At 40.3% G+C, this 13,580-nt stretch overlaps 1 protein-coding gene across 1 annotated transcript in view; it reads right to left on the reverse strand.

The window, feature by feature from the left end:
- LOC137903810 (neuropilin and tolloid-like protein 1) overlaps positions 1–6,879 on the reverse strand; it is a 36,294-nt gene extending 29,415 nt beyond the window's left edge. Inside the window, exons 1-4 of the mRNA XM_068747963.1 lie at positions 6,852–6,879; positions 6,039–6,095; positions 5,804–5,938; positions 5,166–5,414 (exon numbers count right to left, since the gene is read on the reverse strand). Of these exons, the coding sequence (XP_068604064.1) occupies positions 5,166–5,414; positions 5,804–5,938; positions 6,039–6,095; positions 6,852–6,879 (469 nt within the window). The remainder of the gene's footprint in view (positions 1–5,165; positions 5,415–5,803; positions 5,939–6,038; positions 6,096–6,851) is intronic.
- Positions 6,880–13,580: the final 6,701 nt, after the last annotated feature.

Here is a 13,580-nt window from a genome sequence, read left to right on the forward strand (position 1 = left end):
GCCCTAGGTTAGGGAGCAAAGAAAACACACGACAACCATGATAACTCCCATTACAGCGCTGAGAGCGAATAGCAAATGCAACATGTGAATGCTGTATGAATGCACAATAGGTTACGCTACATTGTGGATGTAGCACAGGAAGGACACAGGCCATAATTCTGTTACAGATTGGAAAGAGGCTTGCTCCAGCTCTCAATGTTTGCACAGGGGTATTGATACGTAGCGTGCATGGACAGTAGATACACACACATGCACGCTCAGCCCCTTCATTCCAATTTCCAGAAGAGGCCACAAATAAACCCAACTCCCTGCATTACTCCAATTGCGCAGTGCTCTGACCCCCACAGCATCTGCAGCTGAACAGCAGGACTGACTGATCAACTGCCACAGAGGATAGAAGCAGGAGGCAGACTGAGCCACTGATGGATCTGCAGGGTAATTTGCTGGGAGAGGCTGAAACAGCCATAGGACATAAATAGCTGCCATCCTATTGGACTGTGAGTAAAGTTCCAGGGGGTGATAAACTTGAGTGAAGGCTCTTTGTCTGATAAGCCAGGGGGAACATTTTGTGCTGGGACTCCTCTGCCGAGCAGGAAGGAGCAATGTGTGAAGTCAGAGATGGGATGGGAGAAGACACAAAAGTAAAATTGTTTGAATACATTTTTTGGGAAGTTTTAAATGCTGAAAAATCCCACTTTTTCCTTTCTAAGATGAAATTTTCATGGTGTCTGTCACTACATCATCAGATAAAGCATCCAAACGCTTTTTAGCAACATTACTATATAAATGTAAAACCGCAAATAAAAACAATTGATAAACTCTCATTGCACAGAAATAAATGGTTGCCTTTATGTTCTCTTTTATTAGAAACTTGAATTTTTGCTATAGTAAGATTCCTAAAAAAAACAAACTATATATTCTCTGGAGTGCTTTTGGCTTCGTGCCTCATTCAAATATTTCAGAAAATCTATCTTAATCTTGACCTATCCTTTAATATAGACAGTAGTGAATATCATTTAAATAATGTCCACCAACTCATCCAGGATATATCCAGAGTGCAAAACTCAACACAACTGTCAGATAGAAAGGAAACAGCAGAATAAAGGAGGCAGTGTACGCTGAGAAAAAAAAAAACAGAAATGAGCAAGGAGAGCAAGGGTGTGATTGACCTCTCTCACAGCTGCAAGAAGTGTGCCTGCAATGCAAATCTGTCCAAATCTGTCCATCTGTCTAGTTTTGCTTAAGTGGAGGCAGTGTAGAGGAAAGCGTTTCTTCAGCTGGGCTCAAGCACAGCAACGGCCCTTCTTTCCCACCCCATGTGAAGGCAGGTGATTATTTTCAAAATGAGATTAATTGACTTAAACAAATGTATCATAAAACTTTGAGTAATAAATCTAGAATATATTGTTTCCTGATAAATGTTGCAACATAAATCAACAAGCAGTCGTGTTAACAGAGTGATCTTGTGAGAGCAAGACTGAATTTTCTCATGCGTAAGATATGCATCCTCAGGTAGGAAATCTAGTTTCACGTATGACTGGCTTTGAATGAGTGGGGAAAATCAAAAATTAGTAAGCCGACAAAGAGGGCCAAATGCAAAGTACACCCTCTTCCTGGATGGCTAGCAATGTTTGGAGGGTCACTAATACCTTTAAAAGATATAATGAACAAAGCATCCATTGCACTACGGCATTAACAAACGCTTCAAATCAAATCGACAAGTGGAATGAAATGTTCCATGTTCACATGGCAACAGGTAAAGATTAAACAATAATCTTCAGGAGACGTAAGGAGGAGTAAATGATGAGGCTTACAACATGAACACGACATTGGGAATAAGATTTTGTTTGTGAATATTAGAACTGAAGATAATCAAGCAGCTCATGGAGATAAACACATTCCTCACTATGACCGATCACGTGATTGGATCGGCACATCCCTAGTTGCCGGTCATACATCCTGACTGATACCAGAGCAGATGCTGGGAAAGATGGGGACACAACTATGAGCTGATCTTGTAGCCTTAGTAATTCGTTTTTTTACTGTCTGCATTCACTGCAATTTTCATGATAATCAATGCTAAAATGAATGGTGATCATCGTGAGTTATTCTATGACTTCAGCCAATCTGGTGAAAGCCAATGTCTTTGGAAAGAGCTTTATGAGAATTCAGTGGATGAGGCTGAATAAAGAGTGACTCCAACATTTAAATGTCAGGTTTCACGACTGGAAAATGACTTTGGAGGTGGATGTGAGAGTGTGAGACTTATAGTGGCGCTGCCAAATCGGTTTCCTCTGGGAGCACAGAGTCTATTTCGACTGTTCAATTTTCAATTTCCCAGTTTGACCCATCTAGCTTCAATCTCATGGCCCTGCCTCTTTTAGGATAGGCTCATAAATCCTTTTCCAGCTATAATATTAAATGGATCATTATATATATCGGTACTGTATTTAATTTTTGTTTTTTAATCTCGGTCCATTTAGAGCATGGTTGGGCTGTAAGGCACCCAGATCAATCAATGTCATTTAAATACATATTCATTAGATATGGCTGGAATTCTTAGTAGTGGAAAACATAGCATAGCGGTGTTACCGAAGGTACGTGAGGCCACACATGAAGCTAAATTTCATGCTGATCAATCTCATAGCATGAGAACAACACTGGGGCTTTCTTTACTGTGATAAATAATAGTTTGTGTTTGGCATGAGATTGTTACAGCACAGATTCAATTCATTTTTATCAAGCATTTTCCCCCAGACTACATTTGGCAATGTGAGTTAACCCATTACTATAAATGAAATCCAACTCCAGTCTTCATATTTCATAAATGGAACAACCAAAATTATAAATTACATCTAAGGAGCAGTCAAATCCCTAATGAGCCACATGAGTATGAGTATACGCCTTCAATAAAGGCAGAGCCTGCCACACGCCTTTGGATAAAGAAAAGAGACTCAGGCAGCTGTAAACACTGCCTGAGTCTCAGCAGCAACATCTGCCTCACCATGAGGTCTTGGCTCTGCAAAAACCCAGTGATCAGAGAAAAGGGAGCAAGAGTGAAGAAGTTGCAGCATTTATTTACTCCGGATGTGGCTCAAGGTGCTGAAACACCACTTAATCTTCTGGTCCACAGAGTCCTAAAGTCACTGTGCACTGAAATGATCTGAGAAAAGAAATGCTGCTCAGATCCCCATCTGCTTTGCCTACTCACATACCCCACAGACACACAATGGTTCCTCGCCTCGGTGAAATTACACTTTCAAATGCAGCCAATACCTTCATCTGTGTAGCGTTTCCCATTGCATCACCATATACAGTACTGAAATGAGCACATAGTCAGTGGCACAATATCACAAAAGATGCCCCTACTTAATAAAAAAACAAACAAATACAAAATCAGAACAAACACACAACGGATGGAAAAATTATCAGAGAAATCAGTTTGCAAAATAAAATACGGCCCTGCCTTGCTGGGCATGACTGTTTAGAGGGAACTACAAGATTCCTTCAGATAGTTGATTCAATAGTCTTTTATATTGTGGACATGTAACCCGGATGCTTTACTTTGTGTAGCAGGACATTTTGTAGCCAATACTATAACTTGCAACATTTTCCCCCAAGCTTGCTTAAGCGAGCGAGATCAGGCAGGATTGACACTTGGCAGCGTCTCAAGATGAGCTCTGACTGATCACATTCTGATCACATTACAGGCAAACTGTATTAGAGAAGTTAATAGGATTCAGCAATCTCAAAAAAAAAAAAAAAGAGAATAAGCATATCATAAAATGTTTAACTGTTTTTTAAGTGTGAAGCGCAGAACAGGAAATAATGGGCAGACAGACCTGAGTACATGGTAACATCTTTTATAAAATAGAATGTCTTTATTCTGGCAGATAACTCATGGAAATCACACTCGCACTCTGCTAGATGGACTCCATTGACACTTAAGCTCTCTTGTGCTGAGCTCTCCAGCACCTGTTACACCAGCATTTCTTACTGCCTCTGATGGTACCACATTTACATAGCCTCTGCAGCCTTTGGCTCAGGGGTTCCCAACCGGGGGAACCCGGTTTTAGGGGGTGCAAAACCTTTTGATGTTTTATAATGAGATAAAGCTAAAGCAAGAGGCTAAATGAGTCTGGATTAAAAAATAGTTGAGAAAACATGGTCAATATCGGTTGCCCGCTCTTCAGCAAAAAGTGAAGGTGGGATTCAATTTTGATCAATAGCTGAACGCTAGTTGACGTTAGCCTCAAAGGGTTTGTCAGCATTGGGCAGCTGCTTCAGGATGTCACTCTCCTCTCCTATTGTTATTCAAAAAATACTGTCGCAATCATCAAGATTTTAAATCCTAAATAATCAAACATGTTTGATATTAATGGGGGCAGCCCCTACGAGTCTGCCAGCAAGGCAAGAGGTTTAAGACCGGATGTGTAAACCCCTCATATTACCACATAATCTATGCCGAACATCTGTACTGACCAATGTCCCAGACCAGATTTCTAAATCTGCTTGAAACTGTGAGCCCAGCATTTAAGATAAATCTACAGTCCCTCTTCACCTTGATTACATACTTTCCAATAACTCGTAGTATAGTAGTATGTCTTCCAGCTTGCTTAAAGTTTCCTCATATGCAGAAAGAAATGACACATTCAAATCTCCAGTGGTAAAATGGGTCACAAATTAGCACCCCCAGTTCCTGTCACTGTGACTTTTACGACTTTCAAGCGCACTAAAAAAGTTGACAGTGTTATTAAACCCAGTCAAGTATAGGTGAAGGGATGTTAAATCGTTATTATGTCCTGATTCCTTGTCATCAAAGGCCTAGAAGATGATGATTTACATAGAACTGCAATGCCACCATTGATGTTGTTGAACTGCATTCAATTCTGACACTATCATCACCTCAGAAAAATTAAAAAAAATAACAGCCAAGCCAAGGATGTTCCAGCCAGTGAGGGAATACTGTCAATGGAAGTGTGTATGGACTGACAATCAATAAAACCACAAGAGGCTCCCACAAGGCTCCCACAAGGCTCCCACTATAGCTGTTGTTTCTTATTCATTTGGGGCATTGATCTTATGGTGCTATAAAGCATGGATGAACAGACAAAAAAAAAAAAAACAACTCACAGTATGGCGAAAACAACTGCAAAAAGATTTACCTGCAGTGAAGTTGTAACTTGCCGAAAATCCCACCGCTTCCAGTTCACCGTCTGTCACAAATTTTATCCAGAGGTATCGGCCACTACTCTGGATATCAGGCGGGCTGTGCTGACTGCAGTATCGTCCAAGCATTGGGGAGAAGCCAAACGGTCCATCCCGAACTTCGATGTTGTCAAATTTACATTCCCAAGAGGACTCAATTGCGTAATTCTCCTCAAAGCGTAGATCGATACATTGCCTCGGAGGCGCTGGAAGATACAGTGAAAAATAATTACAACTAAGCACAAAGCAGAGAATAAAATATTGGTCATCCTTTCACTGACAAACACTCAACCTGTTTCATTATCTGCAACCTCAATACTGCACATACTGCATGGACTATCCTGGCTGCTATTCAGCTCTGAAACAATCAGGAGGTGAATTTGACAATTCTTAAACCTTTACTATCTGCACTCATCAATCAATTATCATCTATCAATGTGAAAAATACCAGCCTGAAGTATAGCCACTCACAATCTAAATGCGTCTGAGCTCCCTTCCATGATAGCCCCATCGCTGCTGTACCTCAAATAACACATTTTGGATTACCTTTTTTTAAAAAACTTGATGCTAGAAGGTCGATTTTTTTTTTTTTTACCTTCAAGGATGTAAACACACTCTGTGTTTGGTGGGTATTTGTTTGGGTAATTGGGAGAAGTGAAGAGCCCTCCTTCTGGTTCCTTTACCCACGTTCCACATTGACCTGCAGGCTTCACTCCAGAATTGTTTTTCACTATAGAATTTACACAGCAAAAAAGAGAAAGGGGACTTTGAAGCTTTGCAATAGAAGATAATTAACGATGAGTCATCTGGAGAGTGGTAATGGAGATTACCTGTTGTATCCTTCCTCGTTGCCCCAGACAACCCAAGTATGAGAAGACTTGCAACAACTATGAGGACAGAAAGACAAATATATATTTATTTGTGACATGTACAGATGCTTATTCTTGTGACGTGATCAGTTTGGTTTGTTTCCTCATTTGTCTACCGTCAGTGGGATTAAACAAAAAGTGTCTGATAGTCATCAAACTTGGTACAAGGACTGGACGGGTGGCAGAAAACTCATTACAGTTCGAGATAAAGTGGTGGATTCAGACCCCCCCCTTAATTAATTTAAATAGCCATTTTTTCAACATTTACGTTTATTACAGATAATCTATTGGACCATTTTTGTTAATTATGCTTCAACTACCATGCAACTTTATGGTTTAGAGTTACAATAGGGTTGCATTCATGATTTTTGTTTTGAGATGTTGCACATTTCTACACACACACACACACACACACACACACACTGATGGTGCTGGCCAGAGGAAGGCACTCTGCTAATAAACTGATATAAAGGATTCATCAAACAAAGACATTTATCTGTCGCTAGTAATTCCTACTCTGATTGAAAACGAACGAATGAATAAATAAATGAATAAACTAAAAAATAATAAATTTATTAATGAAAAAAAAAAAGAGAACTGGCAATGACACAAGAACTAACACCGTGATCTTGGTGTGCGTCGCCTCAAATGCGTGCGTTTCTATCTGTTGCTCTCCACGAGAGTCCTTTGACGTTGACGCGGCTTCTTTTTTTCCCAAAGCGAGCCAGTCAGAGCTCCGAGTATTTAAATGCGCTTCAAGTGACGGTGCCTTACCGTGATGGAAGCTGTGCCCATGTACCATGTCTGTTCCTTTCACAAACGGCTTCAGACTCAACTAATTCCATTTAGATTCAGGAATACTTGAAGAGAAAAAAAAGATTGAGAAGAGAGTTTTCACACCGGAAAAACGCGCAAACCACACAACCTTCCGGTGGACGTGAAACAAATGAGCCTTGCAGGTATTTTCACAAGTGCTAATCGCCAGTTTCGTATAAAATCAAAAACAGTTGTAAACTCTCTCTCCATGCAAGCGTTTCTAATACCCTCTGGTCCTTTTGATGCACTGAAAGGATTAGTGGTCCCGTCATCAGCCCTTCTCTAATCGCTCCACCTTTGCAGTCTTCTTTTGGAAAACATCAAAAACATCCTCGGTATGTCCTCTGTTGTCCCTTTATCAAGAGAGGGGATCATCCAGGAGCGCGTGAATCCACGCAGCGCTCATCTCTGCAGTGCTTTCAGTGCTTTCTGGTGCGTAAATCCCTTTGGAAAACACCGGGTCTCCAAAAAAACACACAAAAAAATCAAGTTGATTTACCTTTTGCGTTTCATTCGTCACTTCTGTGTGAAACAAAAAAGCGGTCAGTGTTGCTCACGGTGAATCCCTCCGTCTTTCCATCTATCATCATTCTGGAGCGTCCCCGCATCCAGCAGGAGTTGTGCGTGATCTCCCTCCCACTTCCGTTCATTAAACACTCCACCCGTCCAATGCGCCACAATCCTCACCTACTTTTACCGCACGCATTGAAAACTTATCCAAAATGCGATTTTGTCCGCACACACGCATGCAGAACACACACACACACACACACACACACACACACACGGTATAAAAACGTGCCGATGGAAGTGCGATTTTGTGTGCGTGTGTCCGCGCTTACGTGCGCGTTTTTTTCCCAATTCATTTAAGCCTCGCATTAGTCCACTGCAACGAAAACGGAAAGGTAAGCAGAAAAGGCATGGAGATAGGAAATACAATAATAAACACGCAATAACGTGTCGTGTCAAAAAGTGACTATCACCCTGATCTCACATGAAAAACTGCAGAATGGGGATCGATCGCAGCACTTTCATCTGCCTCTTCATCCACAGTCATCATTACAAACATTAACGATGATAATTGCACCATCATTAAAATTGCCCTTTTTTTATTCAAAGAACATCTTGAAAGAGAGTAAAAGCCCCAAATACACAATTTCTGGGTAGAGAAACTAATTTAGCCTTGCCTGTATAAATGTATCAAAGATCTTTTACCAAAGAATCAGTGCGTGGCCACTCTCACACCTTAAAGCAAAGCTGAACAGAGGCGACTCTGTGACACATCCGGACCTCAGGCTCCAAAATATTCTTGGCACACAGCTGAAGAGATCCATTTGAACACACCCGTGCTGCAGAGGCTCTTGCTCCCAGTCTGCGTGGATCAGCTTTATGTACACTTAATGAATAGTGAAAGTGACTTTGTCCATTCTCTCCACTGTGTCTTTTTTACTCTTGAGATTTCCACGACAAAGATTTGCTATCATCTATAACTCCTCCACTTAATTACGTCCCGGCCCACTGATTGGCCCTTTGCTCACTACTTTAAACGTGTTTATGGCAGGTAATGCCTACTTTGCATGAGGGATTGCAAATTTCAACTAATAGTCTCCTGCTAATCTGTTATACAGAGTGATTTAATGGTTTTGGGATTTAGACCTACAAACCCAAGATCTGGAGCTTAGCCATTAGCTTAGTCATTTTCTTGCTACTGTACAATCAACTCCCAAGGCCTTAAGCCCACAGTGAAGCATGGCATGTTCTACTTTTCCCAGATTGCACAGACATAACAAGGACATGGCTGAAGAGAATGTAAAATGTCAATTTTGCTGTGAAGGCAGAGCCTATTATAGACCTTAAAGTTTGATGGGATGTCAATAATATCTGTGCCAAAGTACAATGCAGCATCCGAACCTTATTATTATTATTGATTAGCAGTGGTGCTGTGGTGTCTGACAACTTAATAGGCATGGCACCACACATTTCTGATGGGTAAACTTGGAGATAAGGCTTCAGAGCTATATGGGAATTATTCAAATGAGGCTTATCTGGCCCACTGTATGCAACAGTAGGTCTGGTGAATTTAATAGCAGCTTCCAGTCGAGCTCTCATGTATAAACTGTTGGGGAACATCTCAGAGAAATGATTCATTCGGCAGCAGTCTTAAAGGCTGCCATTTTTAATTAAGTCTATGGTGTGGCTGGAGATAAGTGTTGTGCTGTTTCAGGCTAACCTTAATTTGTGACTGTAATTAGTTTGGGGGAAATGGGACACTCAAGCCAGTAACCACATATTTTGTATAAAGCACACACACAGACGGGTAAAGCTACAAATCAATATGCAACCAATGCGCTGATGTGCTTTTTATTTTGTTAAATAAATCTCTTCCTCAGTGGCGTTAAAGAAGCAACTCAGCAAATTTATTCCTGTGAAAGAGCATCAAAAACAAATACATTTGCCTGTATCAAATAATTTAAGATTACATCCTTATTTCTATATTTTATTAAACAGTATATCCTTATTATGAGCTCTAATGATAATTAAATTGGGAATCCATCTTCTAGTGTCATTCTATTGACACTGTTTTTGTCAATAAAAAAAAGAGGACAGCACCAAAGCGGATACACACTTAGGTTAATGCCTAATGCTAATGACTCAAATTAACCTTATTAGTGATGCACTCAGCATTTTTCTTGTGTGAGGAACCTCATTTTTATTGTAGTTCATTAAACGTCAGTTTCAAGACGGGGCAAATTTGGAGCTGCTCTTGATGCTTACATTAGGTGTCTGGCTCGCTGATGATAGACTGCCTTTATCCCAGATCTGCACCTAGAGCCAGAGGGAAATAATTCCAGCTGATACTAGTGCATAAACTACACGTGCCTACATATTTGTTTGTTATTTTGGCAAAAATCAAAACAAAATGTAATTGTAAGCCCTGCGTCAGCTCACAGAGTTTATGCTATAGAAAATAAGGAAAAGTGTGACAAAGCGGAAGGACACATGGTAAAAGAAAAGTACACTTAATACATGGAATGTGTGGGAGAATGACTTAAGTGACTTATTCAGTGGCCGCTACCTTGTGATGAAGAACACTGAAGAAGAGGAGAATTATTTTTTTCACTGTTCTCTTCATGATGTTATTAAAAAGTCCACACAATGTATGTTAACGTACACCCAGAAGGCCCAATGTGCCTTGTTAGTTGCTTGATATTTGTATTTACAGACAGAAGCAACATGACATACAGGTGAAAAATCAGAAGTTGCTATAGTTACAAGAACAACACAAAATACTGCACACATATATACTGTGTGTTAGAACACAGATGCACAACACAACAATCTGACTGTGCTTTCTATTGTCACAAGTCTTTTAAACCAGTCGGTCTTCTGATAGATATGAAAATGAATGGATATTCAGGGAGAGAGTAGCTAAATGGGAGGGAAATCTTCATTGCAGCATATCTATGTCTTAAATTTGTGCCTTCCAGCATTACAATAAAGAAATAAGGAAACAATGATCTGATGCCTCACAGATTTCTTGGATTCAGGCTAGCCTTTGCAATCAGGGTTAAACCGACTGTGTAATTTGTAATTCAACCTCATTAACCACTTGGTGGAGCTGGGCATGATGGACATTGTGGTGTAAAATTGTAGGACATAACACCCTCGATGGGAACGTGTCTGTCATCATGTCCCCAAAACACAGATTTTGGACTGAATTAGAGAAGAAAATCGCAGCTTACTGATTCGGTGGTGTATTTATTTACAGCATCTAAAAAACAATTGTTTGAACCGAAAACAATGCACTAAGTAGCTGATATGTTGTCAGCAATACATTTAATTAGCATTTATTGGAAAAGTATTTCAGTTGACAGTTTGCCACACACTGCCTTGAACAGTGGTGTTCTAATTACCGTACACACACAACTGGACTAATTGGACTGGCATTCAGCATTTAAAGAATTTGGGATTGGGATTAAAGTAATGTCCTGGTTAAAACCTGGACATTACTGTCCTTAAAGGAGTCTCCCATTTCTTTCAGGTGCAGGTGGACTGCCGAGTCTTGTCCTGAGGATTAGACTCTGCTGTGCTGAGCCAGACGCTTGTGAAGCATTTTTTTGTACAAGTCGCTGCATTCTTACTGCACTGGACAGCATACACTACAAATAACAAACTGTTACTGCAGAGCCGAGCGGAATTCATTAACCCAATGACCCAAAACTGCAAAACACTGCATTTCTCTCTCATGATAGCAATAGAGTGCAACGTATTTACCATCCCAGATTGATGCAAGAGCTGACCCTTAAGTAATGTAAAAGGTTATTTGTTAATTGCTGATTTGGGCTGATGGTTGCTCTTTTTCTGTTCTCCATGTTGACAGCTCAGAAGCCGTCAGACAGCAGCAGTCCTGGTGGTCGATCCTGCTTGCCCAAAGGAATTGCTGCCTGTTTCTGGTAGTTGAATACAGATGGATGAGTCGGACCACGAGCTGACACAAACCAGTTGGGACTCTTATTATTTTTTTTTATAGGCATGCAGTCTGAAGTGTCTTATTTAATATTCAGCACAGACAAATAACCTGCTAACTGCTTAATTTAATGCCCTCAGTGGTGTAGTGTGTGCAGATAGGGAACACGCGTACAACATTATCAGCATCCACCAGTAGTTGTGATAAAATTTAATGCATTAAATAATGCTAAAATAATTGTAGTAATAAACTAATTCTACTATATTAGATAACTTACTCAGTACACTGAAGGGTTAGGGTTAGGGTTAAGGTTTGTGTTATGACAAAAAACCCACATAAGAACAAGGAGGCATTATAAAATCAAAGAGGATTTATTTTTCAATAAATTAGATTATTTCAGATGTTACAAGCTGGAAGTGTATAGGGTGATATCTAGACAACAAAATAAAATTGTCTATTTAATTTACTTTTCTTAAATCTGCTCATAATAGCGGTGCTGAATTACAACCAAAAATTGCTGATAAGTTGAAAAATCGCCCAAGTCTTCCTTGCTCAGACAGCCAGGATAGAATAAAACAGCACCTTTCCGAAACTTTGGCAAATTCTTTCCACATTCAGTTTAAACTGCAAACCATAGGAAACCAGCCATTTAGCCACAGAAGGTACCACCAGACTATTTCCATCTTGAATATGTTGATTCAGTTCTGGAGACTTCAGCTGTGATCGGCTTGCATAAATCTCTTTGATGATAGCCAGTAGATTCTAGTTAACATCTGCCAGAGCAACAAAAAAAACCCCCAAAAAACGAAACGTAGGTAGGCAATAAAATGGCTGATGGAACATATGCTAATCAAAAAGTGAGTAGTAAAAGGTTTGCCTCAAAGCAACTGTCACAATGTGACTGTTATTTATTCACGTGATAATCAAATCATTTAACACTGCAAATGTTCTTATTTCTGTAATGTGATAATCAGCCCAAAGCAAGGTAAGGTTACGCGGGTGGGGTGGTTTGAGTTTCAGAGTGCTGAGTCAGCTTTGTCCTCCATTTCTTCTCTGTCTTTGTCTATTGCAAAGATGGAGATATATTTCCAGATCCAGATCACGAGCCACATCTGAATTCAGTTCCCATAATGGCGGAACATCGTGAGTTGCCCAAGTCTGGAAAATTCAATTTAGGTTTTGTTCTGTCACTTTCAAAATGTTTCAAATATATCACACATTGTTGAAGATATGGAAAAACTGATCAAGGAGCCATCTCAAAATCTATGATCTGTTTATTGCAGACAGACAAACAAAAATATCAAGCAGAAAATCCCGAGGGTCTCAGCTTTGTTCACATCTGAAGACAGTGTGGTGGTCACATTTCTGTACATGCAAGCTTCAAAGCAGCTTTACCTTTCACCCACAGCTGGGCTGCACTGACTGACAACAAGTAAAACAAACAAAAAGACAGAGACGGTTGAGAAAAGTATGTTTCGTAATTCGTTTTACAAGTGCGAAAACCTTTCCCGAATCATTCCGCACTCCCGTCAGGCTGAGTTAACTGTGTGAGAGTGCCACGGATGGTCGTCTGTGACAGGATAATTCATCCATTCTATGGGTGTGAAAGCCACCCGGAGTGCAGGGACGAAAATACGGCTTCTGAAGGCATGCACAAGGCTATGCTCTCCCCCCTCTGCTCGCCGCAGTGTGGCACGGGCCGTGTACCAGTAGAGACCCTGCTGAGGGCTGAGAAACAATTTTGACGCCTTGATTCAAGGGAATTACCAGTGTATCTATGTATAAGAGCCCCGAAGTGAGCAAATAAATAAAGAGCTTGTCTTAATTTAGCACAATTGACAGGTCTCTGCAATGTTATCTGTAATAAATTTCTGCCTTGCGTGAAATACTAATTTTTATACAATCACAATGCAGTCTCCTCCTGTCACACAGGCCAGCGTCTGAAATTGTTTCCTAATTTTTGTTTAATTAATTTGAGCATTTATCAAATTCATCAGTGTGGCCAGGTTTAAACAGGATACTTTGCACCTGTGTTTTTAATATCGCCACCACAGCAAGCGCCCACCGGGCCTTTCAGAGAACACAAAAACAAGTGTATACCAAAAGGAGTTTGCAGCGTTTGTGGGTGGAAATGTGAGAATGAAAGCATGTTGGAGAAGAAAGACATGGGCAGATAAGTAACTGTGTATGTACAGAAAGATGTACATGCAAGCTGAGGC

This window comes from Brachionichthys hirsutus, chromosome 14 (genome assembly GCF_040956055.1).
Source record: "Brachionichthys hirsutus isolate HB-005 chromosome 14, CSIRO-AGI_Bhir_v1, whole genome shotgun sequence".
Lineage (NCBI taxonomy): Eukaryota > Metazoa > Chordata > Actinopteri > Lophiiformes > Brachionichthyidae > Brachionichthys > Brachionichthys hirsutus.